Here is a 27306-nt window from a genome sequence, read left to right as displayed (position 1 = left end):
GGGTTAGTAGAATAAGCCGCACCTGTCTGAAAGCAGTTCACTGGCGGTTCTGGAGCGTCGAGGGCGGAGGCTGTGCTGGCTGTAAAACGGCTCTGTATCCAGCTCTAGTGTGAGTTCAGAGGACAGAGTCGTGCTGCTGAAGTCACGGGCCTTCGCAAAACCACCCAGATTCTCCAACTCAATCACACTGCGAAAGAAATGGGATGACAGAGAAAAATATAAAGAAAAAGGCATTTTGTTGGCCTCCTGGTATCTATCCCACTGGATAACCCACACTGAAATATCATTGGTCCAATGACAAATTCTCAGCTATGTGAACATCCTATCTAAGAAAGGAACTGAACAGGTCAGACTCACTTGATGTTGCTACTGAAGCGAACATTGTCTGTATCAGTTTCATCGAGACAGGTCTCGACAGTGAGATTCTCACTGTCCTGTGAGAGCTGGTCATCCATGGGCTCTCTGGAGGGTCTCTGTGGACGGCACAAACTTCATAAGAACAACGCCTGTTATGCACTGGGTAAGGTGTGTTTGGGTGAGTGACCCACCTGGCTGATGTTGTGAATGAAGAGGTAGCGCTCCTCACAGAGGACCGTGGAAGTGTCTACATACTGCTTGGTGAGCAAGTCAAGCCACATGGTGAATCCGTCCACCATGGCCAGGAAAAGCACCCACAGGAACTTCAGTATGTCCAGAATCCTCTGCACTACATCACTGCCAGTGCCTTGAGATGCTGTAAAATCAGAAAGATGCACTGGGTTGTCATGTGACCCTCAAATCCCTAACCTGTTTTCAGCTGCTTATGGTTAGGCACTAATACAGTAAATCTCCATTTACACTATATGGACAACAGTATTGGGACACGTAACCATTAGACCAACTGGGACTGTAATGACGTTACATTCTAAATACATAGACATTAATATGGAGTATGGAGAGCTTTCACTCTTCTGGGAAGGCTTTCCATGAGATTTTTGCCTATTCATCCAGTAGAGCATGATGTTGGACGAGAAGGCCTGGATCACAATCTCCATTCTAGTTCATCCCAGATGTGTTTGATGGGGTTGATGTCAGGGATCTGTGTGGGTGAGTCAAGTTCTTCCACACCAAACTCATCCATGGACCTTGCTTTGTGCACTGGGGCAGTCATGCTGGGATAGAAAAGGGCCTTCCCCAAACTGTTCCCACAAAGTTGGAAGCATAGCATTGTCGAAAATGTCTTGGTATGCTGGGTTACTTCACCCCAAAATGAAAATTATCCCATGATTTACTCACCCTCAAGCCATCCTAGGTGTATATAACTATATTCTTTCAGACGAACACAATCAGAGTTATATTAAAAATATTCTGGCTCTTCCAAGCTTCATAATGGGTGTGAATGGGCTCAAGATTTTGAAGTCCAAAAAATAGCATCCATCCATCATAGAAGAAATCCTTAGATTCATAAAGGTCTTCTAAAGCGAAGCAATATTCGAGTCTAGTTCCAGCAGAAGAGCTAACGTCTGACCCAATGCATGATGACATTGATGAACACAGAAGTGCAGAGGATAGAGCAAAACAAAACACCGGTCATGAATTAGATGTCTAAAATGAGAATTTTTAAAGAGAAATGTCAGAGGATTTTGATATAAGAGAAGAGGAACTTGAGTTTGTTTGCCAGCCCTATTTATTTAAACTGCGAGAGGCGTTTAAGCTTATGCTACCCCAATATTCTATGTCATACGTCGGGTCAGAGTTCACTCTTCCGCTGGAATTAGACTCTTCAACTGGACGTATAAGGGGCCTAACCCGAATCCATTATCCCTCCTCCACCAAACTTTACAGTTGGCACAATGCAGTCAGGCAGGTAACGTTCTCCTGGCATCCGCCAAACCCAGACTCACCCATCAGACTACCAAACCGAGAAGCGAGCTTCGTTACTCCACAGAACAGGTTTCTACTGCTCCAGAGTCCAGTGGAGACGTGCTTTACACCACACCATCCCATGGTAGGCATTGTACTTGTTGATGAGGCTTGCACGCAGATGCTCGGCAGTGGAAACTCACTCCATGAAGCTCCTGCCGCACAGTTTTGTGCTGATATTAATGTCAGTGAATCTCTTCAGCAATGGAATCAGCAGAGCATTGGTGACTTTTACGCACTCTGTAACCGGCTCGCTCTGTGACTTTATGTGGTCTTATATATATTAACACGTGATTAATTCAAAATCCTGAACACGGTCATTAGCGTAATTTATGTCGTGCAGTTAGATGACCTTAGAAGGCAGGAGTCACACTGAGCATCTACAATAATACACTATATTGCCAAACGTTTTGGGACGCCTGGCTTTACATGCACGTTATTGACTTCCCATTGTTAATCCGTAGGGTTTAATATGGAATTGTCCGACCCTTTGCAGCTATAACAGCTTCAACTCTTCTGGAAAGGCTTTCCACAAGGTTTAGGAGTGTGTTTATGGGAATTTTTGACCATTCTTCTAGAAGCGCATTTGTGAGGTCAGGCAGTGATGTTCACGAGAAGGTCTGGCTCACAGTCTCCGCTCTAATTCATCCCAAAGGTGTTCTGTCGGTTTGAGGTCAGGACTCTGTGCAGGCCAGTCAAGTTCCTCCACACCAAACTTGCTCATCCATGTCTTTATGGACCTTGCTTTGTGCACTGGTGCGCAGTCATGTTGGAGCAGGAAGGGGCCATACCCAAACTGTTCCCACAAAGTTAGGAGCATGAAATTGTCCAAAATGTCTTGGTATGCTGAAGCATTAAGAGTTCCTTTCACTGGAACTAAGGGTCAAGACCAACCCCTGAAAAACAACCCCACATCATAATCCCCCCTCCGCCAAACTTTACACTTGGCACAATGCAGTCAGGCAAGTACCACTCTCCTGGCAACCGCCAAACCCAGACTCGTCCATCGGATTGCCAGACAGAGAAGTGTTATTGGTCAATCCAGAGAACACGTCTCCACTGCTCTAGAGTCCAGTGACGGCGTGCTTTACACCACTGCATCCAAGGCTTTGCATTGCACTTGGTGATGTAAGGCTTGGATGCAGCTGCTCGGCCATGGAAACCCATTCCATGAAGCTCTCTACACACTGTTCTTGAGCTAATCTGAAGGCCACACGAAGTTTGGAGGTCTGTAGCTATTGACTAGCTAGCTATAGCTAGCGACTTCTGCGCACCTCAGCATGTGCTGACCCCGCTCTGTGATTTTACGTGGGCTACCACTTCGTGGCTGAGTTGTTGTTGTTCCCAATTGCTTCCACTTTGACACCACTAACAGTTGACCATGGAATATTTAGAAGTGAGGAAATTTCACGAATGGACTTATTGCACAGGTGGCAACCTATCACGGTACCACGCTTGAATTCACTGAGCTCCTGACAGCGACCCATTCTTTCACAAATGTTTGTAGAAGCAGTCTTCATGCCTAGGTGCTTGATTTTATACACCTGTGGCCATGAAAGTGATTGGAACACCTGAATTCAATGATTTGGAGGGGTGTCCCAATACGTTTGGCAATATGGTGTATATACACATATATATATATATATTCCTCAGCCAGAGATTACTTACCCACATCGTCTCCTTCCTCTTGAACTTCCTCTACTTCCTGGGAATCCCCAACATCAAAAACCACTCCATCCTCCTCAGCACCACCTGATATCCATTGAGAGAAATAAACACTCAATATACCACTGTAATAATAGGAAGTGTAGTTGATTTGTCTCTTTGTATATACAGTATATATCGCTGCATGGTTCATATGTCTGCGTTTAACCTGAAGCCTGAGCGATTTGTTGTTTCTTTGCTTCCGCTCTCTGTTCTTTCTGCCTCTGCTGGCGGTCTTTCAGGGCTTCTTTTGCACTGGTGACCCAAGCCTGGTACGCCAGCTGTGAGAAACATTTTATACACACAAACTTTACGCACATATCCCTGCAACAACTGCCTTACCAAACATTTAACACAGTACAAATGTAATACAAAGTGTGTGTCACCTGAAAGGCAGTCTGTTTTTTGCGAGGTTTCTGTTCCTCCTGAAAGGATTCATCTTCTTCTCCGCTGTCAGACTCAAACATGTAGTATTCCCCAGAATGCAACACTAAAACAAAGACATTCACTCATATTTAAACTCCAGCAGCATTGATGCATTCTGAATCTCTTGTTTGCTTCCCTGAAAATGTTCATTTTGTAAGACTGCCATCTTTAAATGAAATGAAATGATTTGACAGGGATAAGCTTGATATTCAGAAAGATCATTTCGCAGCTGACTGTGAGTTTACCAGTCGCATGATCCATCCAAGGATACTGCCATCTATTGGACTTTGATGACTGTCTCCTTTTCTTCTGTTCCTTAGAGTCTATGAAAAACACATACACATGAGGGATGTGTGGCTGATTTCCTCATTTCCTAGCTACAGATTTCATGCATCATATCACATCACTTATTCATACTTATTTCAAACCACAGCTGAGTTAAATTAGTTTAAATGGTAATGCATTCATACCTGTGGGCTTCTCCTCTATCTCAGAAGTTTTACGGCCTTCCTTGTACTTCTGCTGTTTTTCACGTATGCGATTCATCCTGATGAAATATAAGGATTGAATATATAGAGTGACTAGAGCTCGATAAGTTTGTTTCCACCACAGATTAAAAAAATAAAAAAAGGTATTTGCAACTTTATATCTCACAATTTGGACTTTATTTCTCACAATTTTGAGTTCATATCGAGTTTATGCAAGTTATAAACTCAGAATTGCAAGATATAAAATCAGAATTGTGAGATAGAAACTATATAAAGTTATATTAATTTGACCTAAAGTTCATATTATATAAAGGTTATATATTGCAATCAAATACCGTGACTTTTCTCATAATTGTGTGTTTATATAGATATAAACTAATTTATAAAACAATGTGACTTTCTCAGAATTGCATTTGTATCTCACAAATGTGACTTTTTTCTCAGAAATGTTTATATCTCACAATTGTGACTTTCTCAGAATTGCATGTTTTTATCTCGCGAATGTGACTGTTCTCAGAATCGTGAGTTATCATCTCGTAAATATAACTTTTTTCTTAGAATCGCAAGTTTTTATCTCGCGAATGTGAGTTTTTGTTCTCAGAATCGCGAGTTTTTATCTTGTAAATGTGAGTTTTTGTTCTCAGAATCGCGAGTTTTTATCTCGCAAATGTGAGTTTTTGTTCTCAGAATCGCGAGTTTTTATCTTGTAAATATAACTTTTTTCTCAGAATCGCAAGTTTTTATCTCGCAAATGTGAGTTTTTGTTCTCAGAATCGCAAGTTTTTATCTTGTAAATATAACTTTTTTTCTCAGAATCGCGAGTTTTTATCTCGCAAATGTGAGTTTTTGTTCTCAGAATCGCAAGTTTTTATCTTGTAAATATAACTTTTTTCTTAGAATCGCGAGTTTTTATCTCGCAAATGTGAGTTTTTGTTCTCAGAATCGCAAGTTTTTATCTTGTAAATATAACTTTTTTCTCAGAATCGCGAGTTTTTATCTCGCAAATGTGAGTTTTTGTTCTCAGAATCGCAAGTTTTTATCTTGTAAATATAACTTTTTTTCTCAGAATCGCAAGTTTTTATCTCGCAAATGTGAGTTTTTGTTCTCAGAATCGCAAGTTTTTATCTCGCAAATGTGAGTTTTTGTTCTCAGAATCGCAAGTTTTTATCTTGTAAATATAACTTTTTTTCTCAGAATCGCAAGTTTTTATCTCGCAAATGTGAGTTTTTGTTCTCAGAATCGCAAGTTTTTATCTCGCAAATGTGAGTTTTTGTTCTCAGAATCGCGAGTTTTTATCTTGTAAATATAACTTTTTTCTCAGAATCGCAAGTTTTTATCTCGCAAATGTGAGTTTTTGTTCTCAGAATCGCGAGTTTTTATCTCGCAAATGTGAGTTTTTGTTCTCAGAATCGCAAGTTTTTTTCTCGTAAATATAACTTTTTTTCTCAGAATCGCAAGTTTTTATCTCGCAAATGTGAGTTTTTGTTCTCAGAATCGCAAGTTTTTATCTCGCAAATATAACTTTTTCTCAGAATTGCGAGTTTGTAATTGTGAATTTTTTCTCAGAGTTGCGTGTTTATATCTCGCAATTCTGATTTTTTATAAACTTGCAATTCTGAGGAAAAAATTCAGAAAAATCACAGTTACCTTTGTTTTTTAATTCTGTGGCAGAAATAAGCTTCCATCTGTAGGACATTCTCTTTTTTATTCATTTATTTTTATTATGGCAAATAAAAGGACAAGGACTCACGATTCCTTTAGCTGCTGAAGTGACTTCTTCTCTGTCTGCTGATAGAAATGCATGTTCTTGATAATGCTGGCTCGGAAAAGCTCGAAACCCCTTAATGCACAGACACACAGAAAATAAACTTTTTATGTTAGAAACACCCCAACGTAATCACTGTTTTTGCTACATTCCATTCAACTTGGAAAGTCAAAATTCTAAACTCCATTCTTTGAAAAGTGCAACGCAGACTTCAGCTTGGCCTAGATGCATTTATGATGCCTAACGGACATGGCAGCCTCCAGGGAGATGAACATAGTTAATGATAAACACTTGAGCAAAAATAAGATAAATAATAATAATAATTGAATGGTAATGAAACCTATTCAGTATCTGCACAGATGGTAAAATCATTTTCTCTGTGGATAGTCATTCACTTGCAAAAAAATTACACAACTATTTTTGGTTCTTTTTACATCAACTTTTAAGCATCAGACAACAGAACACTTTAGGGTCATAGGAAAGATATATAACAAGTAGAAATCTGACTTTGAATGTGTTGCATGAAATAACTGCCCTTTCTGACGTGTCCAGCAGGGGCCGCACTTACCGAGAGGCCTGTCGCGCTGAAGCTTGAAGGTCTGCAGTTACATGCAAGAAGTAAAAACTGAGGAAGACTCTCCTCTGCAGCAGGAGGAAGAAGAAGCAGATGCTGTCCCAGATAATGCCAGCCTCTTCCACAGGCAGAGAGCAATTTTTATCACTCACTGAATTAGCTGAGGAAGAGACACACACACATGATTACATTTGACTGTGCTGTGGGACTGTTATTTTATAAATGTTGTGCACATATCCTAGGAAAATACAGTAAATAAAGAGATATTTAAAACATATTTTACAAATATTACAAGCACTGGCCTGCAAGTTCATCTCATTAGTAAATAACACTTCTGTCATCAAATAATTGAGTATATTTTCATAATTTAACTTCCCTTCCCTCTTGTGGCATCTCTTCTCTTCTCTAATGATGAGGGCGGGGCAACCTGTCACTCACATGAGATCCACCAACAGCAAACCACAACCATCCAATCAATTCCCCACAGACAAAATCAAGCCCCGCCCAACATTTGTTCTTGTTTGAGAAGCCGTTTCACTCTGATATACAGCACAATAGGGTCAATAGGCAACATCCGTTTCATACCGACTTTAAGAACAATGCCTGCTTTATGTTATTATCCCTTACTCATATATATACATATATGACAATGTGCTTGACAACACGTAAAAGAAGGGAAAAGTTGCTCTAGGACAATGCAGCGCAAAACTTACGGTTATAGTAGCCTTTGACGGTGCACACCAGACTGAAGAGCTGAATGACCCAGCAGAAGTTCTTCTGCATCTCCACCACAAACACACAGGCCAGGATCTAACACAAACGGGGCTGTTGTAACAAAGCTGCTCTCTTTGTAGTTGTTAGCACATGTTATATGCGTAGTTAAATCCTCACTCACAGACAGGATGTTCTTGGAGATGATCACAGCCACGTTGTACATGATGAGACAGTCCCACATGACCAGACGTGTGCGTGACGGCTTGATCAGCAGCCGTGTGCCGAAGAGCAGGAAGAAGAAGCAGGCCATAAGATAACCCAACCCGAATACGCTGATCCGAGTCGCTCCGGTCACAAAAACCACCGTCAGCACAAACCAGAACATGTACCGGAACACCAGGACCTTTGCCATGTCCAGATAGGATCTACAACACACAGAGAAAGAGAGAGAGATGTTATATTTTAAATGACCAAATGCAAGGAACGTTCTTAAAAACGTTCACAATAATATAATCCAGCTGGAAAACTTCCGGTGAAATGTCACTTGTTGTAGTGTCTGTATCTTCAGTGTCCTGAGGTAGCTTTAACAGCATCTAGTTTATAATCAGAATATAGTCACTTAGCTAGAATTAATTTAGTTATTCAAATGTGAGACGGCATAAAAAAGAAGTGTCTCAGTGTTCTTCCTCGGAAAAATTAAATTCAAACATCAGTTTTCACACTTTCGTGTCGCAAGAAAAGTTATTGTTTTTCATGAGATTTTGTGAGTACTTCATACTTCACCTTGACAAAATGTATTTTTACGCCTAGTGATTTTATAATGTTTAATATTTATTCAAAAGCGAAACTGAGTGTAAAACTTACAAATGGCTAATATGAGCCAATAAATACTGCTCTGCTGCCATCTGATGGTTATAGTGGTAATTAATGTCTTTTTATTTCTAAATAAAAGTGTTTTCTATCAAATGTTGGATTTTCTACATCTTGAAACATTCGATTTTAGAAATGGGGACAATCTCAGAAGGATGAACAAATAATGTTTTTGGTCATCTCATTAAAAATAACATTTGAAGTGCTGGAAAAATGTTCTGTGTACATTTTTTTTTTTTTTTTTCAAAAGCTGCATCTGAAGTAGGTATATTTACACAAACTGTGTAATGAAGCTCATGAATACGAATGAAAAATGAAATGATACTCTAACATGAAACTAAAACTGCCAGTAGGGGGCGGCAAATCGCTGTCTTAATGAGTAAGTCATTGAATCATTCATTCAACCAGTTCATTCAAACATCTGATTCTTTAAGTGGCCGTCATTATGAATAAGTCAATGACTCACTTGATTCGTTACAAAAAGATTCACTGAGTAATGAAACCGCTGTGTGTCACTCAGAGATGCACATCAGTTCTGCTGTGGCTTTGTTGGCAGCGAAATTGAGCAAAAACAGACAATATTGTGTCTAAAATGTAACACAATATTAACTTCTTGTTTAATGAACTGCTGTATAAATCAATATCACATCTGCAATCATGCTGATATTCTGGGGGAAAAAACGCAATCTTGCTTGTGTGGTATTGCTAAACTATACAATATGATATAAATAAAAGCCTAAAACCCATACAAGGACAATTCATGCCATCATATCTTGAAATTTGGTGGCAGTTGTTGCCCTGCATCATGTTCGTAACTAAACTGTGTGCAATGTCAAATGTTAAAAGTGTTCATTTTAATGTGTTTTGTGAAAGAAATTCATGAAGCAGATCTATTTGAATAATCTATTTGTAATTGCTACATTAATTATCTACAGAAATGTTCATACTGCTGTTTATAAAAGCAATAAGTCATGTTAAAGCTCCTTTTGCACCAGATCCCTCACAAGTTTTTATTTCTCATTCGTTACTAATGTACTTACCTGCAGTTGATGAAGTTTGGGGCCGGGTTGAAGGGCATATCCTCCATGGGGTCTGGGTTGTCTTTGTTTTCTCCTCCCATGACCATCCACTCTTCCTTTTTCTCATTTTCGAACACCATCCACTGCTGGGAGGCACACATCAGCAGAAGGAAGTCCGCTGCAACAGATCATTTGCAAACATTTTATGCATTTTGGAGTCGATATAGCCACCTTATTTTTCAATGCGGAAGTAAATGATTTCCTGTGAATTTGTGAGATTCTCATTCTGGTAAAAAAGCTAGAAGAAAATCAGTGTAGTCACAAACTATATGAACTATTTGTGGCTTAAGTGTCCGAATACTTTTTGAGGCCATTGTACTGTAGGTTGGAAAACTGGTGAGTAATTATATTGTCGTTTTTGTTGAAGGTGTCACTTACAAATGAGGTTCCTGGAGTTGGGGATGGTGTAGAAGTCAGGTAAGTAGATCCATTTAACCAGAGCTGAGTGGATAGTTACTGAGGTTCTCCATCTCCAAGGGTAATCTATAGCCATGTGAGAAAGCTCAGGTTACCAGAGTCAGGTGACTTAACATGAAAAATAAAGAGACGCAGGATGTGTTCTTGTAATTAATCTGTGATAATTCTTGGCCACTGTACACAAACATCAGCATGACGTTTTGCTGTTCTGTACTATGACTCTGATGTAGGATTAGTTTAAACTAGTCTAAAGTGGATTGGACCTGGCAACAGAGCGGATTTACACTGGTCAGGTTGGTACAAAGAAGAACAGTTCCTAGCAAGCAGCTTTGAGCCTAGACGAATAAAAGGACATTTAAAGGTGAAGTATGTAGTTTCTGCGACACTAGTGGCTCCTAGCGAAATTACAAAAATACAGCATATTTTGCAAATGCCCCTTTCACGCGTTGCACTTCCCCAACTCAAACATCACAAACAAAGCTTTAATGGTGGTTTGTGAAGACTTTTCTCAACAGGTAAAAACAGGTACTTTTAGTTAAAGATCCAACATATTAGGAATACTTTTTCCTGTGTTGTTATGTGTCATGAGTAAGCAGTTGTCATGTATAGGTATGAAACTGCTTCACAAACAGTCTTTTCACCACACAGTATCATTATTTCTGTCTTATAATAATTTAAATTATCAGAGAAGTACTGGGATAAAAGTTTATAGTATGGATATAAACACTGATGTCTATGGTAGTGATCAAAATAGAGTAAATGAACTTTTGAAAGTAACTTGATGTGTCAAATAAAGATTTTATCAATTACATCGCTTCACCAGTAGGTGGCGACAAATGTAAACAAATTGTAACATTGAAACACTCGTTCAAGAGATTTGTTCAAAAATGCTGATTCATCCAGTAATAAAATAAGTGATGGTTGTCTACTCAGAATCATGAGAGAATCATGATTTTTAAATCACATTTCAAAAGACATTTAGTTTATATTAGGAATGACCATAATTAACCTGTTAACCGACAGTAAGAATTTTGACCTATTATTAGTATTAGTAATTTTCAAAGTAATACACTACACGTATCAGTCAAAATTGTATTCTTGAGAGAAAAAAACAGATGTGCATATCATATTTTATTATAACATTCAGAAAAAATGCAAAATACCTAAACGTTTAAAAATAAACACTAAACATAATATTCCAAAAGTGCTGCTTTATGCTGCTATTTGTGCATATAAAACTAAACCTTGTGGTATTTTAATGGGCCACAGACACTTCTAATTCCATTATAATTTAATTTAATTCTAATTTAACCTTTCAATCTTATCGGTTAACTGATAATGATCAGTTAAAAGGCATTGGCTGTCATTCAGGAAAAAACATGTAAAATGAACATCCCTAGTTCATATATTTCAACTGTCAACTAAAAATGTAGAGATCTGACCTCCAAAATCTTTACAGTGTGTTTGTGATGGCAAGAAATAACAGTTAAACCAAAACAGGTGTCGCACTTTACCATCTAACAGGGGACCAAAGGCATTTCGTTCTATTTATTGTAAAAAGTGCTGACCTGCAGTTGTTACCTTAAAAAGCTATTTCTGCTTGATTTAACCCACAACATCTGTTTGGTTGCCTTTACATTTAGCAATATTTCACATTCTGACTATCTCTGAATGTAATGGCAATGTTCATAGTAACACTAAACCACCAGTTCTTGCCATAAAAATACACTGTAAAAATATTTTGGAGGTCAAAACTCTTTTTTTTTTTTATGTTGATTGTTGCATTGAAAATCTTCAGTTAGTTCAACTAAAGTGCCAATGTTAAAAGACATTCAGTTCATATTACCATAATTAACCTGTTAACCGATAGTAAGAATTTTGACCTATTATTACTAGCAGTAAACAGTTAAAAAAGTAATTTAAATATTTTTTTTAAGTAATACTCTACACGTATCAGTCTCAATGTCTCAACAATTCTCCAGAATCATGCAGCTCTAGTATAGTGTATCTGGGTAAGGCTGAATATACTTACGGTAACTGTATAATTTGTTATCATTTATTAATTTGTTAAAGAATTCAAGTTATTAGAGGGGTTTTAAACACTTTAAAACAGGTTGACAGACCAGAAGCCCAAACATCTAGACAGTTAAAAACAGTCCATCATTTAAAAACTCTTTTAGAGTCCTGTGTTCTGTACCATTTCATTGCTTTTCTGAAAACCAAGAATGCTTTTTGTGTTTCTGTGCAACCCATATATTACTTTTAAGCTAGACAAAAAGAATTGCTGTTAAAAGTGATATAGTGCTACTAATAATCATCCAGACATCACTCACCTATACAGAGTGCGGGAGGGATGCCCACACACAGAACGTACTGGTATATCATGAAGACAACTAGAAACAGGCAGTACTTTGACCAGATCTTGGCAATGGCTTCTCTGCGTCGCCGCACCAGGATGGCCACCAACCAACAGCCATGGATAATAACCAGGAAGTTCATACGCTGGCCAATGACATTCACAGTCATGAGGAAGCAGATCTAGATGTAGAAGTGATGACAAAGATTATCATCAGATTTCATATTTGATAGCAAAATATTGTTATAGCAAGCGTTTAGTATTTCTGGTCTAAGAGGAACTCATACCTCAAGGCCAAACTTGTAGAAGCTGTAGTTGAGCAGGTATTTGATGCAGTGCAGGAGACTCTGGTCCAGCGTGTCACGGATGGCCTGGGGAAAGATGACTGGAATCGTAGGAGGCGAGCGCTGCTGTTGTCTGTAGTGATGAATCTGGTGCCGGTACACTGTCGCCTCAAACACCAGCAGCATCAGGACCAGCAGATGATCCTAACCAGACACAACACAGAGCTAGAGTGACCACATATGATGGAAAACAAATGATGATAGCCATACTTAGTATTTTCTTATTACTTTTTATTATTTTTTATGACATGAGATCCACCAATAGCAAACCACAACCTGCCAATCAATTCCCCTCAGACAAAACCAAGCCGTGCCCTAAATTTGTTCTTGTTCCAGAAGCCGTTTCACTCGGATATACGGCACAATTAGGAAAAAAAAAAGGTAACACTTTACTTGAAGGGGTGTGCATAAGACTGACATGACACATGTCATGAATATGAAGGAGGTTTTATGAATGTTTATGACAACTGTCATTAAGTGTCATTCGCTCAATTATGTAATTTTTAATGCAAAGATGACATTGTTTGAGATGTCCGAGTTATGACAACTTGACATAAACCAATACATCATAACCTGTCAGTGTCTTTGTCATGACAACTTGACATTATTTAGCTTTATGGGTTAACGTTACATTAAACTGTCATGTGGTTGGTTTTGACATTGGCTGTCTTGAGGCCATTATAATAGTGTCATGAATATGTATCTTGACCTCAACTACAGTGGTACAAATTGTACTTGTCATTAAAATGTCATTAAGTGACAATACTCTGACAAATAATTTTATAACAGCGTCATGACTATTTTTCATTTCATGATTTTTTTGTTTTTGTTTTTTGTTTTTTTAAGTTTCCTCCAACAGAAGGTCAGATAATAGACAATTTCAAATTTGATGACACGGTTATAAAATAATGGTAACACTTTATTTTAGGGTCTTTTAACTAGTTGCTTATTACTTATTAGCATTCATATGGCTAAAATATTGGCTATTTATTAGTACTTATAAAGCACATATTAATGCCTTATTCTGCATGACCTTATTCTACATTCTTAATCCTACCCAATACCTAAACCTAACAATTAACTATAATAAGCAGTAAATTAAGAGTTTATTGAGGAAAAAGTCATAGTTAATCATGTATATATGTTTTCACTATACTGAAGTGTTACCAAAATAATGTAATGTAATGTTAACCCATAAAGCTAAGTAGTTTTTTAAGTTTGATAATTAATCTGCTTAATTAATAATTAATCTGTTTATGACAGGTTATGATGTTTTGCTAATGTCAAGTTGTCATGACAAAGACACTGACAGGTTATGATGTATTGGTTTATGTCAAGTTGTCGTAACAAAGACATCTCAAACAATGTCATCTTTGCATTAAAAATGACATAATTGAGCGAATGACACTTAATGACAGTTGTCATAAACATTCATAAAACCTCCTTCATATTCATGACACGTGTCATGTCAAGATTATAAAGGTGTCATGTCAGTCTTATGCACACCCCTTCAAGTAAAGTGTTACCAAAAAAAAAAAAAAAAAAAAAAAAAAAAAAAAAAAGAGTAGCACAACTTCTGTTTCATGCCGACTTTAAAAACAACTATATAAAATGTGCCATATTTGCATATAACTCCAGGTTTCCACTTTAGTATTTGGCTAGTAAAGCAAATTTCTGAATGTGTGAATGGTGAATCTCACCTTGCTGTATCCAAGGGCAGTAGCATCTTTCCTAACACCGAACCAGTTGGCTGGATCCACAGGCGCTCTGTACAGGGTGGAGTCCAGCACTTCATCCGGCTCCAGACTGGTCTCATTGACCATTGGCTACAGATTCGAAAAGAGAAAGAGTAAACACTGTGTCCCCACCAGCAAGAAGTTATTTTTCTGTCCTCACCAAAAGTGAAATGTTTACCAACATAATGTCTTGTCGCTACATCATGTTTAGGACACGTCACAATTACCGAATGGAAAGAAACAAGTTGGCAAGAAATACAAGGGACATTTCAAGTCCGCTAGGTCCCGGTTAGGCTGTGAGGCAAAATCCTGTCAGCAGAATAGACTAATTACTCTGAAGAGGAAAGTTTGGCCATTTATGTGTTGACAAGCCTTTTAAACAGCCAGCCTGAACATTTGTAAATCACCTGAGAGAAACAATCCACTTTTTCCCCTCAAACATCCATAAAACGCAAGACTAAACACATCAACTTTATCCACGCTTCAGGGTATTTGTTTAATTAGTGCTAAGTTTATGAGACCAGCAGCGAGACGGTGTTGCTGTTGTTAATCTTGGTACACGTGTGGGAGGAAGTGAACACTGAATGTGTTTAAAAGTGCCTGTGTTAAAGATTTTTACATTTTATGAAGAAAATGTGAGTACTTGCTTGTGCAAAAGTCATGATAATAGGGTGTTCTGGGTATTTGTGTCCACACTTAAAGTCTGAATTATATCCGGATCCCAAGATAAAATAGATATTTTATCATCTACAAGATACAAATTATATGTCTGGTTCTGAAAGATTATGTTTGAAAAATGAATAACGCTTCTCCACAATATTTGAAAAAACATGCATGTTAGTAGAATGGCGCAGGATAAATGATCAAAAAGTCCAATAATCTTACAAAATTTTTGTTTTAAAAACACACAAACAACAAACAAACAAAAACAAGCCATTTTCAAAAACCTAAAAAAAGTCATCTTTATTATCGCCATTGCAAAATTTAAATGACGCTGCAATACTTGGTTACAGGGTTTGTTCAAATTGTTAGAGATTTTACTATTTTGTTAATATTACGGTATGTAAATATATCCGTGAAGCAAAGAACTAACATTCTTAACACTTCAAAGTGATAAAATAACATGCATGAATGAGGAAAATAAAGAGCGGGACATGCATGATGTTAAAAAGGGCGTGAAAAAAATATCTCAATGCATTACTCACGCTGACTGATTGGGCCCCCCCCCCCGAAATCAGGTCTCCATTAGGACTCAACGTGATCCCATTGGTTCAAACTGCTTTTAATAGGTGCTCCCTTTAGGGCCTGATTACAATTCCTAAAAATCATGTTATGACAAATGCTGTTTCAACTACATTATAATGACCATTTATGTCTATATTAGTTTATGTATTAGCTTAGCATAGCATACAGATACTCGATTAGCCTGATAGCTTAGTTTATACACGCATTTGCACTTACCCTACATGTATTCACAACCATCTTTAATGTGTTAAATCAAGTGTTAAATGTCCAAATATTTCATTAATGATGTTCTTAATAGCCTATTGTTATATTATTATTTAGAATATATTTAGAAATTATTTTCAATTGGTTTCAATATGCACCAATTAGTTGTTTTTTTTTATTTTTTTTTACGCATTATATAGTAAGCTATGTGCATTTTAAATTAATATCATTCGTATATACTTAGGATAATCATTAAGTGACAGTTTGTAAAGACCTGATTTCAAGTGGGGACTCGATTTGTCATGACACCGACACACACATCAAATTCATATTAGATCCATGCATTTGGTCTTAAAGTGACAGCCGCCTAATAAACCTGCTGCTGCCTGTGTCATTAATGATGATCAAACAACAAAAGATAAAGAGAAAATCACTCACTGATCTTGACTGAATCACTTTAGTAGCTTTAATAAGAATCAATGTAAATTTTAATTTATGCAGTGTGTTATTTTTACATTCGAAGATTCAATTTTTGAACATTCAAGCATGAAAACCTATTCTAGTAGATCCCAAAAAGGGCATAAACAGGTCCACACTTCTAACTAACAATGCATAAAGTGTGTGTGTGTGTAAGCATGCGTGTTTGTTCTCTGTCTCACCGCGGTGCAGTTGTTGGAGTACTCCATTGGGTTGACGACACTGAGCTGGTACAGCATCTTGCAGACGATGATGACACAAACCCAGATGGTGGAGAGACAGGAGGCCATGGCTCTGAAACGGCCGTAAGGCATGGCGAAACTCCACAGCACCACCAGCACCAGGTTCATCGCAGATGGCTGTGAATGAAGGGGGGAAACGAGAAAGCAAGGGGAGGAATGTGTGAAACACTGGCATATTATCACCTCATAACAAGATAGACAGAAGCAGATGGCCGTTTCTCCGGTGCACAGTTAAACTACATAAACAACTGCAACATGATGAAATGGCCTTAATATGAGAGTGTGCAGACCTCCAATAGTGCCACCCAGACGACAAAAAAAGCCACAATTTTGACGATGTGCAGCTCCAATACTCTCCAAATGAAACTCTGGACGTGGGTCAAGGTGTCAGAGAACTTCCTGGACAGCACCATTAGTCTGTCCATCACCAGTCCCCACTTGCTGGGTATCGTCTCTGAGAATGGAGCAAGAATTCACACTAAAATTAGGGATGCATGTCGGTGACTGTATGGGTATTGACTAGGGATGCACCGATGTATTGGCAAACAGACCGATAAAAGCAATTATTTAAACTATCGCCATCGGCAGATTGTTTAAAAACAGCCGATAATCAGGGCTGATTAAATCCTGTCAATCAAAAGGGGTGGAAAAATGTGTTCAGACTGCAACTCATACTGTGTGTGAAGAAAATGGCTCTTATGTTGAAGTTAATGCGACAATAACGCATTAACAGTTAAAAAAAAATAGTGATGTTAAAGCAGCTCTGAATCACCCATAGTTCAGGGTTGCCAGGTCCGCAGTTTTTCCCTACACCAAACATTATTTGTATCGCCTCCCATCTAATAATCGCAAAGAGCTTTGTTACTTGTGATAAGAAACAAAGTCCCAGCTTTCAAATTTTGTTCATTTTATTATGAAATTCAAAAAATAAATAGCCTTTTGACGCTCTTAAATGTGATGTAACAGATCACTGTAGAACCTCAGATTCTTTTCTTCCACTTTACTACAAGTTACAGCATGAAAAAACATGCATGAACATCAGAAGGTAAGTTAAAAGATACAGTACAACTTGCTGAAATGTACAATCGCTAAATAAATAGCAGTTGAATATAATAGTTTGGGATCAGTTGTTCATTTAACCTCTAATATTAATGTAATGTACCAAATGAGAGGGTCCCTGTATAGTTTACAGCATTAGATGATAAATAGAGTTTTTTTTGTATCGGTAGATATCATTCTGAAGAATCGGCTATCGGTATAGGTGCATCTCTAGTATTGACCCATATTAAGTGTAAAATTCCTTTCATTGAGCTCCATCAGCACAGTGACTCTCACCATCAACCTCTGATGGATCATCGCCCTGATCTGTGATGAGATCTTCCTCCTCAGATCTGACTTCCTCTGTGGATCGAACCAAATCCGGGTTCTCTATTCCTCTCTTCCTGTGGGGAAATTAACAGTGATAATCAGAGCATTTCTTGAATATCTCAAACATTTCTCACGGAAAGCAACAAATCCTCTGGGAATGCTTTGAATTTAAATAAATATTGGCAGAAATCGCACTTTTATTATTTTAAATATATGATTAAAATAATGTGTTTTAACACATGTTACATGTACTCGTACTATACATGGGTTTCAAAGACGTCACTTCCGCTATGCCCGCCGCCATATTTGGGACCGGTCACAGCTGCGCGCCCTGTTTAAGTCTATGGTGACAGCAGCTACAACTACCAGAGGAAGGCCAACAAAACGCTCTCAGAAGGTTCACAACAAGTTTATAATAGATCTTGGATATGTGGTGCTGTTAGCCGTTTCAACAGTCGTCAGAACTTCAAATTTATTTGATTTATTTGAAAATATTATGAATTCTAGTTGCTGTGTTTCGGCGTGTTACAGGATGAACAAATTCACGACACCAGCTGACTACATTACTTAGTTCAAGTACATGCGTGCATGATTTTGTGCAAATATAAGTTGTAATTTTATGTATAGCTTGTATAAATATATATGAATTACCATAGGATGTGTCCTGTTGAGTTAATTAACCTTCTAGCAAAGCGCTTCAGTTTACGGGTGTTCATTCAGCGCGCGCAGCTCAAATAATACTGTTATCAAAATGAATCTGTTATTGATGTTATTGTATACAAAAAAAAAATCTGTTATTGTTCATGATCCTTATTATTAATCAAACTATGTGTTGATGAAAATAATACTAGAATATAAGAGCTAGTTATTAAAAATAATGCATTCGTTTTCTAAAAGAAATATTAAAGTTTTAATAATACTGTGTAGTAACGTTAAACATTTTAATGACTTAATCATTGCTGTTTGAGCTGCGCACGCTGAAGCTGAAGAGAATAAAAAACCCCATAAACTGAAAGTTAATTAACTTTCAACTTTTTAATTAATCAACGGAACACATCCTATATAAAATAATCCAGATATTAATACAAAATAAAAATAATATTACAACTAGTATTTGCACAAAATCACGCACAGATGAACTTGAAGTAACCTCATTGAAACTCCGAAACACAGCAAATAAGCCCAAATAATTCACAACGTTATTTTACAAGTATATACGATTATAATATCATGTATAAGAAGAAGACAGTCCCAATCATATTAATGTTTTGTCTTTTTGAGCGCTCGCACTGAAGCTATAGATGATCATCAGCTCTGTGGGTTATTTACCTCAACGAAACACATCCTTTATGAGAATAATCAGATATTTATACTTAATAAAATTAATAAGTTTTATCTGTACAAAATGACGCGAATGCACAAGTGAAGTTTGAACAAGTTATGTAATCAATGTTTAACTCAGTCGACGCGCTCTTACCACAACAACACGCTGAAACAACAACACAGAGAATTCACAACATTTTATTACAATAGTGTCCTCGTTATAATGTTACGTAAATGACAGTCCCAGCAGTTATTAATGTTGTGCATTGCTGTTTGGCTGCCAGTGGTGTGGTCCCTTCTGAATGAAGCCAATAATTCTGCCGATCTAACTACTTTGGGATCAAATAAATTTGTAGTTCTGGCGACTGTTGAAACGGCTAACAGCACCACATATCCAAGATATATTATAAACTTGTTGTGAACCTTCTGAAAGCGTTTCGTTGGCCTTCCTCTGGTAGTTGTAGCTGCTGTCACCATAGACTTAAACAGGGCGCGCAGCTGTGACCGGTCCCAAATATGGCGGCGATAGAATACAGTGACGTCACATGAAACCCATGTATAGCCACATACCAGTTATAATAGGGGGTGTACACTTATGCAGTTACATTGTTTTAACTTTTTTTCTATGTATTTTTTCTCTGAAATGTGTCACTTTGGTTTTTAGTGGCATTGCATAAGTTGTAATTTTATATTAAAGGTGCAAAAGTTCTAAGATTATTGTTTTTTACATCACAAAAACTGGAAAAAACGAACAAACGGAAAAAAAAAACGTAATCTCCCGACTTGTATCTGCTGAAGAAGCTATTTGGGACATTTCGGCTATCTAAAAATGACTGGTATCTATGAATGTTCTGTGCTTCTGGTTCCTGATTTTCAGTTTTTATAACATAATGAATGAGTTATATTGAACATTTGAACAAATGCCTATAAATAGCATTCAAATTTAATAGGGATGCACGATATATCGGCCACCATATCGGTAATGGCCTGTTCATTATGTTCATATCGTTATCAGCCCATGAGAAAATATGGCCGATATATATTAAAGCAGATAAATAATGGATTATTTCCTTCAGCTGAGACACTACAGATGCGCACTGTTCACGTGATGTTTTGAATTGCTTGAAATATGACTGGAGTCTCTTCAAAAAGTCATAAAGACTACATAAAATTATAATGAGAATATTATAATCGTGTGCTTGGGACAAGGCTTTTGTTTTTGCAACGAGGCACTCAAAAATTACATAAAAATTTGGATTTAGATTTATCTGCCAATATATCGGTTATCGGCTCTCAAATATAAAGAATTATCGGTATCGGCCAAAATGTTCATATCGGTGTATCCCTAAAATCTAATTTAATATTTAACCACATACGCTAACTCTGACAGCTCTAAATAATTAATGCCTTTTAAATTATTCTAAAATGTGTTTTATTTTGGTAAAATAAACTAGTCAGGAGGTAATGTGGCTCATGCCTGTGGATGGGAGTGACGTTCTCCAGATCGGTGATTTTCATGAAGGGCTTGTGGAAGTAGTGCAGCTGGAGAATACAGGCCAACAGGAAGAAGCCTGGGATCAGAATACTGGTGAAGAGCTCCGATAGTTTAAACGTCTCCAGTCCCACATCGGCCAACCTAAAGATGGAGAACCACATGCAATTATCACATGCATGCAATCAGCATATGTAAGATTTTCATGTATTCACATTTTTATTGCCAATGTGTGAACAGCTTGTAATGAAAGAGAAGTTACATAAAATCAATTTCACATGTACGTTACGTTTTTTTTCCACTTTTGGAGCTCAAAAGTCCCAAACTCATTCAATTTCATTGTGTTGAAAAGACCTGCAGGAACATTCAGGCAAACTGTGTTTTTGTCGAAATCCTCATCCGCACTGGATTCAGAACGATGATCAAAACAGAATGTGTAGATCGAGTTCATCAACACCCCCAAAGCTTCACAGTTATTTCCTCTTCATGAGTTCAACGTTTCATTTGGCAACGTTAGGCAGTTTTGATTTATATTCTGTTTAATGTAAGCAACACTTCTATCGCTTGTTTCTGCTTCTTCTTTGTTTGTGTTTTGATCAGAAGATGCGAAACAGCACCCCCTACCGTATAACAGCGAAAACAAGGATTACTGGAAAAACTCATTAAAGGCATAGTTCACCCAAAAATGAAAATTTGATGTTTATCTGCTTTCCCCAGCGCATCTAAGATGTAGGTGACTTTGTTTCTTCAGTAGAACACAAATGATGATTTTTAACTCCAACTCGTTGCGGTCTGTCAGTCGTATAATGCATGTTAATGGGAACTTCGTCTATAAGAGTAAAAAAAAAAACATGCACAGACAAATCCAAATTAAACCCTGCGGCTCGTGACGACACATTGATGTCCTAAGACACGAAACGATCGGTTTGTGCGAGAAAAGGAACAGTATTTATATCATTTTTTACCTCTAATACACCACTACGTATGCGTTCAGCACTCGCTTAGTGAGGTCTGATCTCGCTCTGACAACGGCAGTGATGTCTCGCGCATATACTTCAATGAGTGCTAGATATCACTGCCGTTGTCAGAGCGTGATCAGACCTCACTAAGCGAGTGCTGAACGCAGTTGGACATAGTGGTGTTTTAGAGGTAAAAAATGATATAAATACTGTTTGTTTTCTCGCACAAACCAATCGTTTCGTGTCTCATCAATGTGTCGTCACGAGCCACAGGGTTTAATTTGGATTTGTCTATGCAAGTTTTTTCGACTCTTATTGTTCGAATTCCCATTCACTCCCATTATAAGACTGACAGACCGCAACGAGTTGGAGTTAAAAATCATCATTTGTGTTCTACTGAAGAAACAAAGTCACCTACGTCTTGGATGCCCTGGGGGTAAGCAGATAAACATCAAATTTTCATTTTTGGGTGAACTATCCCTTTAATGATGAGTTAATCATCTGAAACACTTGCAAATAGTAAACAGGTAAGCAGGAGACATACTGCTGTTCTGTGAATCCAGTGAAGTTTCCCCAATAGCCTGGAAAGTCCTCAAACTGAAAGGTGTATATAGCAATGAGCACCACCATGGTGTAGGCCACCACCGTCCACCAGAAGGCCTTCAGCAACCTCCTCCAGAGAGAGTAGTACACCTACAGAGAGAGAGAGAAGTGGTACAACAACTCAGTTTTATGAATAAACTGAGTGAAAATCATTATATGTGGGCTGGTAAAAGTGTACCTGGTACAGGCACAGGCAGAGCAGAAACAGCAGCATGTAGACGATCTTGTAGGCTACGAGCTTTCCTGCGAAGCTGACCATGATGAACATGCCTCCGCACACGTAGATCCAGTACTTAGCGTACAGACTCATCACCATCCCACCCAACACCTTCAAAATCGACTCATTTCGCCCTGTGCTCTCTGAAAGAGAAAAAGAGAGATGCTCAAACTTCCCTGTCTGTGGTCAAATACGAAGAAGGACTCAAATACAAGCACTTTTTGATGGTTTATTTCCTAACACTCTTAAAAATAATAAATGTTTTTTTATTGGGATGGATGGTTCTTTTAGGAAGCTTAAACCTCCATAGACCCTTTCCATTGCACAAAATAATCTTTACAATGACAAAATGTTCTCCAGATTATTAAAGTTATTCACACAATAATAAAAAAAAGAACCAAAAAATGGTTCTTTAATGGCATCACTGTGAATGCTGCAAGTACAATTTTTTCATAGTTCTTCAGATGACTTGGAATAAAACGAACATGTCATGTGACCTACTTTACAGTACTTATGTGGTGCTTTATCATAACAGCTCAACTGTCTTTGCTTTTTTTTGTGGAAAAGAGCAGCTTTAACAACCTACAAAATTCCTCCTTTTTATTTCTACAGAAGACATATGATTCATACAGGTTTGGATTGACATGAGCACTAAATAAATGAGGACAGAATTTCCATTTTTGTTTAAACTAGCCCTTAATCAATTAATTTGAATTGAGTGTGAGAAAGAAATGGGAACAATAAATGAGGTGGAGCAGGGAGGGAATTATGAATGCTTTGATAATTATGACTAATAGACAGCGGTTAATGATTTAATGTCCTGAAATTTATAAAAAAAAAAAATGAATCTTATGTTCTTAAACATCATGGCTTTGTGGTTAGAGCCAGTGTTGCCAAATCCCGCAAAACTGGGCTACTTTAACACTGTTGCCGCGGATTGTTTTTCATGTCCGCAGTTTGAAGCGACCTCAAATTACATGATATTTAGCTCCCGTAATGCAAAATTTTCCAAGGGAACCCCACCAAAACGCTGATTTTACCGGGGGATCCCCCTGAAATGCGATTGGGCTAGTTTTGAGCTAGTTTTGAGTAGCAATTGGGTGGGTTTTGTTGTGAAAACCTGGCAACCCTAGTTAATAAAATGACAGAAAAGTCATTAGCTGCATTTACATGGACCCTAATAATCAGTTTGTAATTGATATGGAAATGGCGTAATGACGTATGACGCACAGAACGAGCTGTTGTTGTTGTCGAAGGAAAGATTTCGCTCTAAAATTCTCCTTCCACTCATCGTCTGTGAAGTCGTTGCTTCGGACTCTCAGGCCACATGCTCGTCGTATCATTATTTTGGTCTTACAATAATTCAAAATATCACAAGTACTGGGATAAAAGTTTATGGTTTGGATATAAACACTGATGTCTACGATAGCAAACTTTAGCAATTTATCAATTACATCATTACACCAGTAGGTGGCGACAAGTGACAATTAAAAATGCATTTATCATTGAATCATTCATTTAGAAGATTGGTTCAAAAAATTCTGATTCATCCAGTAATTGAACAAGAGAAGTCATTATGAGTGAGTCATTGAATTATTCACTCAACCTAATTTTGTCAGAACCTCTAGTAGATGCCATGTTATTTTGTTTAGTCGTCTATTCAGAATTGTGGGAGAATCCTGATCTCTATTTTAAACACTGTGATTCTCAATTTCTCCAGAATCATGCAGCTCTAAAGCGTAGCTAATGATGTTGACAGTGATGTTCACCTCCAGTGGTGACCTCCTGCAATGGGACAGTCATTCTCTTCTTCCTGCTGAACGTATCCTTCACCGACTGTCTCAGCAGAAGCCAAAATGTCAATGTGAACAGCAGCTGAGGATAAAGAGAGAGAGTGAAGCAATATTTGCACTTTCCTCACAGTGTATTGAGTAACATCATGAGAATTATGACTGATCATGTCGTTGGATTGTGTAAAAATATAGCAAGAGAAAACAAGTTTTCCACATTTTTCAGAATCTTCCAGGTTTAGTATGAGGCACTAACAATGGAAGTCAATGGGGTACATTTTTGGAGGGTTTGAATGCAGAAATTTGAAGCTTGTGATTTTATAAAATCTCTTACAATGATTCTTCTATTAAAAGTTGCTTAATATTTGAGCTGCAAAGTTGTTTTTTCATGTTTTTATCAGTCATTTTAGGGTTTTAGGTAGCATTTGCATAGAAAATGTTAATGAGTGTTTTTTTTAAATCATGTTAAACTCACATTATGTCTGTCTTGTGGCTATAGTATTGAACCAGGGAGAATACTATCATTTACATACTGGCCCAAATCACTTCCACTCTAAGTGCCTTAATATAGTGCCTTTTTTTCAAATAGGCAAAGTCAAAATTATTTTACTGGTAATCAACACTATGCAGCAAATGCTTGATTAACTTCTTTATGTGCCAGTATTATATGACAATGGCAAAAAGTACATTTGCCAGAGCTTCAGTGTCCTCACCATGGCTCCCAAGCGCAAACAGGGGTAGTGTGCTCGATCCAGACCCAGCTGGCGCAGGCTCATGGTGCCGATGTGCTGGGGCAGTTCTGTTTCTAGGTCCATGGCCCACACATACTGCAGGCAGCAGAGAGCCAAGCCATACAGCAGGATGAAGGGAGAGCAAAGGCCAGCAAAGCGTTGACGTGCCCGCAGCATCCAGATCAGACACGACCACAGCAGCAGCACAAACGTCAGCCAACTGTGGTATGTTATACTCCACACCTGCAGGGGGCAAGAGTGCAAAAATGCTGTCATCACATGCATCACAGACACATGGGTGGATGGATAATTTTGAGATTGTGTGTTTTACCATCATGGCGATGAGGGCACAAATGTAACTTTGTTGCAAGATCATTCGTCCCACCAGACGAAGAGGATTGTCGGCCACAGCGTCTCCACTGGTTCCTGCACAAACACACATTCAGCTTCAGGCACATATCTATACAATGTGAACTGGAATCTTCTGTAAGTGTAAACAAAACTAAATGCACATTTCTTTCCTTACCGATGTCATGTTGGCTTGAGCCGTTGGTCACATGTTCTTTAGAGACGTCTGATTCAGATAGAGGCGAGTCTCCCGTGGTGAGAAGCGTTTGCTAAATCAGACAAAAAGCAAACGTGATTGACACTTATTTTGATAATCAAATAATTTGATGATTATTCTTTTGATTAATCAAATATTTATTCCTCATCATTATCAGATAAGAGCTGGTTAAAGGTGAGAATATTCAGCACATAACAAATTGAACACTGTTAAAATGAATTAATTATTTTGACTGCGATATAGGCGGAGTTAGTGAGGTGCAGTGGGAGTAATGAAATTGTTGAAATTGTTTAAAAGGGTGGTTGATTATGATTTCACTTTTTTAACTTTAGTTAGTGTGTAATGTTGATGTTTGAGCATAAACAACATCTGCAAAGTTACGACGCTCAAAGTTCAATGCAAAGGGAGATATTTTCTTTTAAAGAAATCACTTTTAAACAGCTGGTAGGGACTACAACGAGCTTCTTCCCGGGTTGTGACATCACAAACCCTAAAATTTACATAAACCCCGCCCCCGAGAACATGCAACAAAGGCTGAACACCGTTACTGACAATCCTCATTTTGGCTGCGTGAGATTCTCCAGCTTTGTTGTTGTTGAGCTGTTAAAGCCCCGCCCTCTTCTGGAAAGGGGGCGGGAGCAGCAGCTCATTTGCATTTAAAGGGACACACACAAAAACGGCGTGTTTTTGCTCACAACCAAATAGGGGCAAATTTGACAAGCTATAATAAATGATCTGTGGGGGATTTTGAACTGAAACGTCACAGACACATTCTGGGGACACTTATATTACATCTTGTGAAAGGGGCGTTATAGGTGAATAAAATGCACACATATTTGCCCCTCAAAACACAACAGTGACCTCCTCCTACAGTTTCATATTGGTAGGTGTGTCACTGTGATGATTCAAGTTTTAGTCGTACTTTAGTGTCATCTTCACTGCTGTGTGTCCTTTCTTCCCACGGCCTGAGCTCCACTTCCTCTCCAGCCTCACCCTGTGCTGCCGTCATTGCTCCGCCCTCATGGGTCTCCACAAACACAAGCACATTACATCAGTTAATATAGCCAGACAAAGTTACTGTACACAAACAATGAGGCAAACGTTAATCAGTGGCTTACAGGGGTATGAATGTAAGATGTTTGGGTTTACTGTATCTAATGCATTCAGATCTATTTTGACCCAGAAGAGATACGATATGGTTTTCGTTGAAAAATATTACGTTAGTTACACAGGGTCAAAATATACCAGGAATGCAACAGGTGTATACAGCTTTTTAATGCATTATAGATAGCCAAAAAAATCAATAAAGTCTGTGAATCGCTTTAGATGTATTGGTATATAGCGCGCAAATGATATGCAATATTTTATGGTTCTTTTATTGTCCTTTTTAAAATCCACTGGTTGGAAAACGGGAGCAACTTGAGATAAACAATTCTAATTTTGGAGTGAATTATCCCTTTAGCGTGTGAAAGCACCTTGTCCGTGTGGCTCAGACTGTAGCTGTTGATTTTCAGCACAACGGTCACAGAGATGTACAGGAGCAGGAGAATGCCGGGATTGACGTACACGGGCCAGTCGTGTTGTGTGTTGAGAGTGAGGTCGAAAGAAGAGCAGTTTCCAGGCTTTATTACATCCTTCAGGCCAAACAGTCTGGAGCGAAACAAAGAAAACACATTGGCCAAATTCCCTTTCAAGGCAAGTCAGTTCATTCAGTG

General features: G+C 38.0%; 1 protein-coding gene across 1 annotated transcript in view; it reads right to left on the bottom strand.

Moving 5' to 3' along the window:
- The window catches only part of piezo1 (piezo-type mechanosensitive ion channel component 1), a 111014-nt gene that overhangs the window by 20483 nt on the left and 63225 nt on the right, over nt 1–27306 (bottom strand). The window contains exons 8-36 of the mRNA XM_048186357.1: nt 27067–27241; nt 26514–26618; nt 25553–25643; nt 25358–25452; nt 25009–25269; nt 24275–24380; nt 22467–22648; nt 22230–22378; nt 20712–20870; nt 17879–17985; nt 16834–16997; nt 16484–16660; nt 14340–14465; nt 12583–12783; nt 12273–12477; nt 9901–10005; nt 9484–9640; nt 7755–7998; nt 7573–7669; nt 6854–7019; nt 6271–6360; nt 4503–4579; nt 4278–4355; nt 3993–4096; nt 3776–3887; nt 3571–3654; nt 549–733; nt 358–473; nt 23–187 (exon numbers count right to left, since the gene is read on the bottom strand). Of these exons, the coding sequence (XP_048042314.1) occupies nt 23–187; nt 358–473; nt 549–733; nt 3571–3654; nt 3776–3887; nt 3993–4096; nt 4278–4355; nt 4503–4579; nt 6271–6360; nt 6854–7019; nt 7573–7669; nt 7755–7998; nt 9484–9640; nt 9901–10005; nt 12273–12477; nt 12583–12783; nt 14340–14465; nt 16484–16660; nt 16834–16997; nt 17879–17985; nt 20712–20870; nt 22230–22378; nt 22467–22648; nt 24275–24380; nt 25009–25269; nt 25358–25452; nt 25553–25643; nt 26514–26618; nt 27067–27241 (4083 nt within the window). The remainder of the gene's footprint in view (nt 1–22; nt 188–357; nt 474–548; nt 734–3570; nt 3655–3775; nt 3888–3992; nt 4097–4277; nt 4356–4502; nt 4580–6270; nt 6361–6853; nt 7020–7572; nt 7670–7754; nt 7999–9483; nt 9641–9900; nt 10006–12272; nt 12478–12582; nt 12784–14339; nt 14466–16483; nt 16661–16833; nt 16998–17878; nt 17986–20711; nt 20871–22229; nt 22379–22466; nt 22649–24274; nt 24381–25008; nt 25270–25357; nt 25453–25552; nt 25644–26513; nt 26619–27066; nt 27242–27306) is intronic.

This window comes from Megalobrama amblycephala, linkage group LG3 (assembly GCF_018812025.1).
Source record: "Megalobrama amblycephala isolate DHTTF-2021 linkage group LG3, ASM1881202v1, whole genome shotgun sequence".
NCBI lineage: Eukaryota > Metazoa > Chordata > Actinopteri > Cypriniformes > Xenocyprididae > Megalobrama > Megalobrama amblycephala.
The sequence above is the reverse complement of the archived record's forward strand: the minus strand, read 5'-3'. Positions and strand labels throughout refer to the sequence as shown.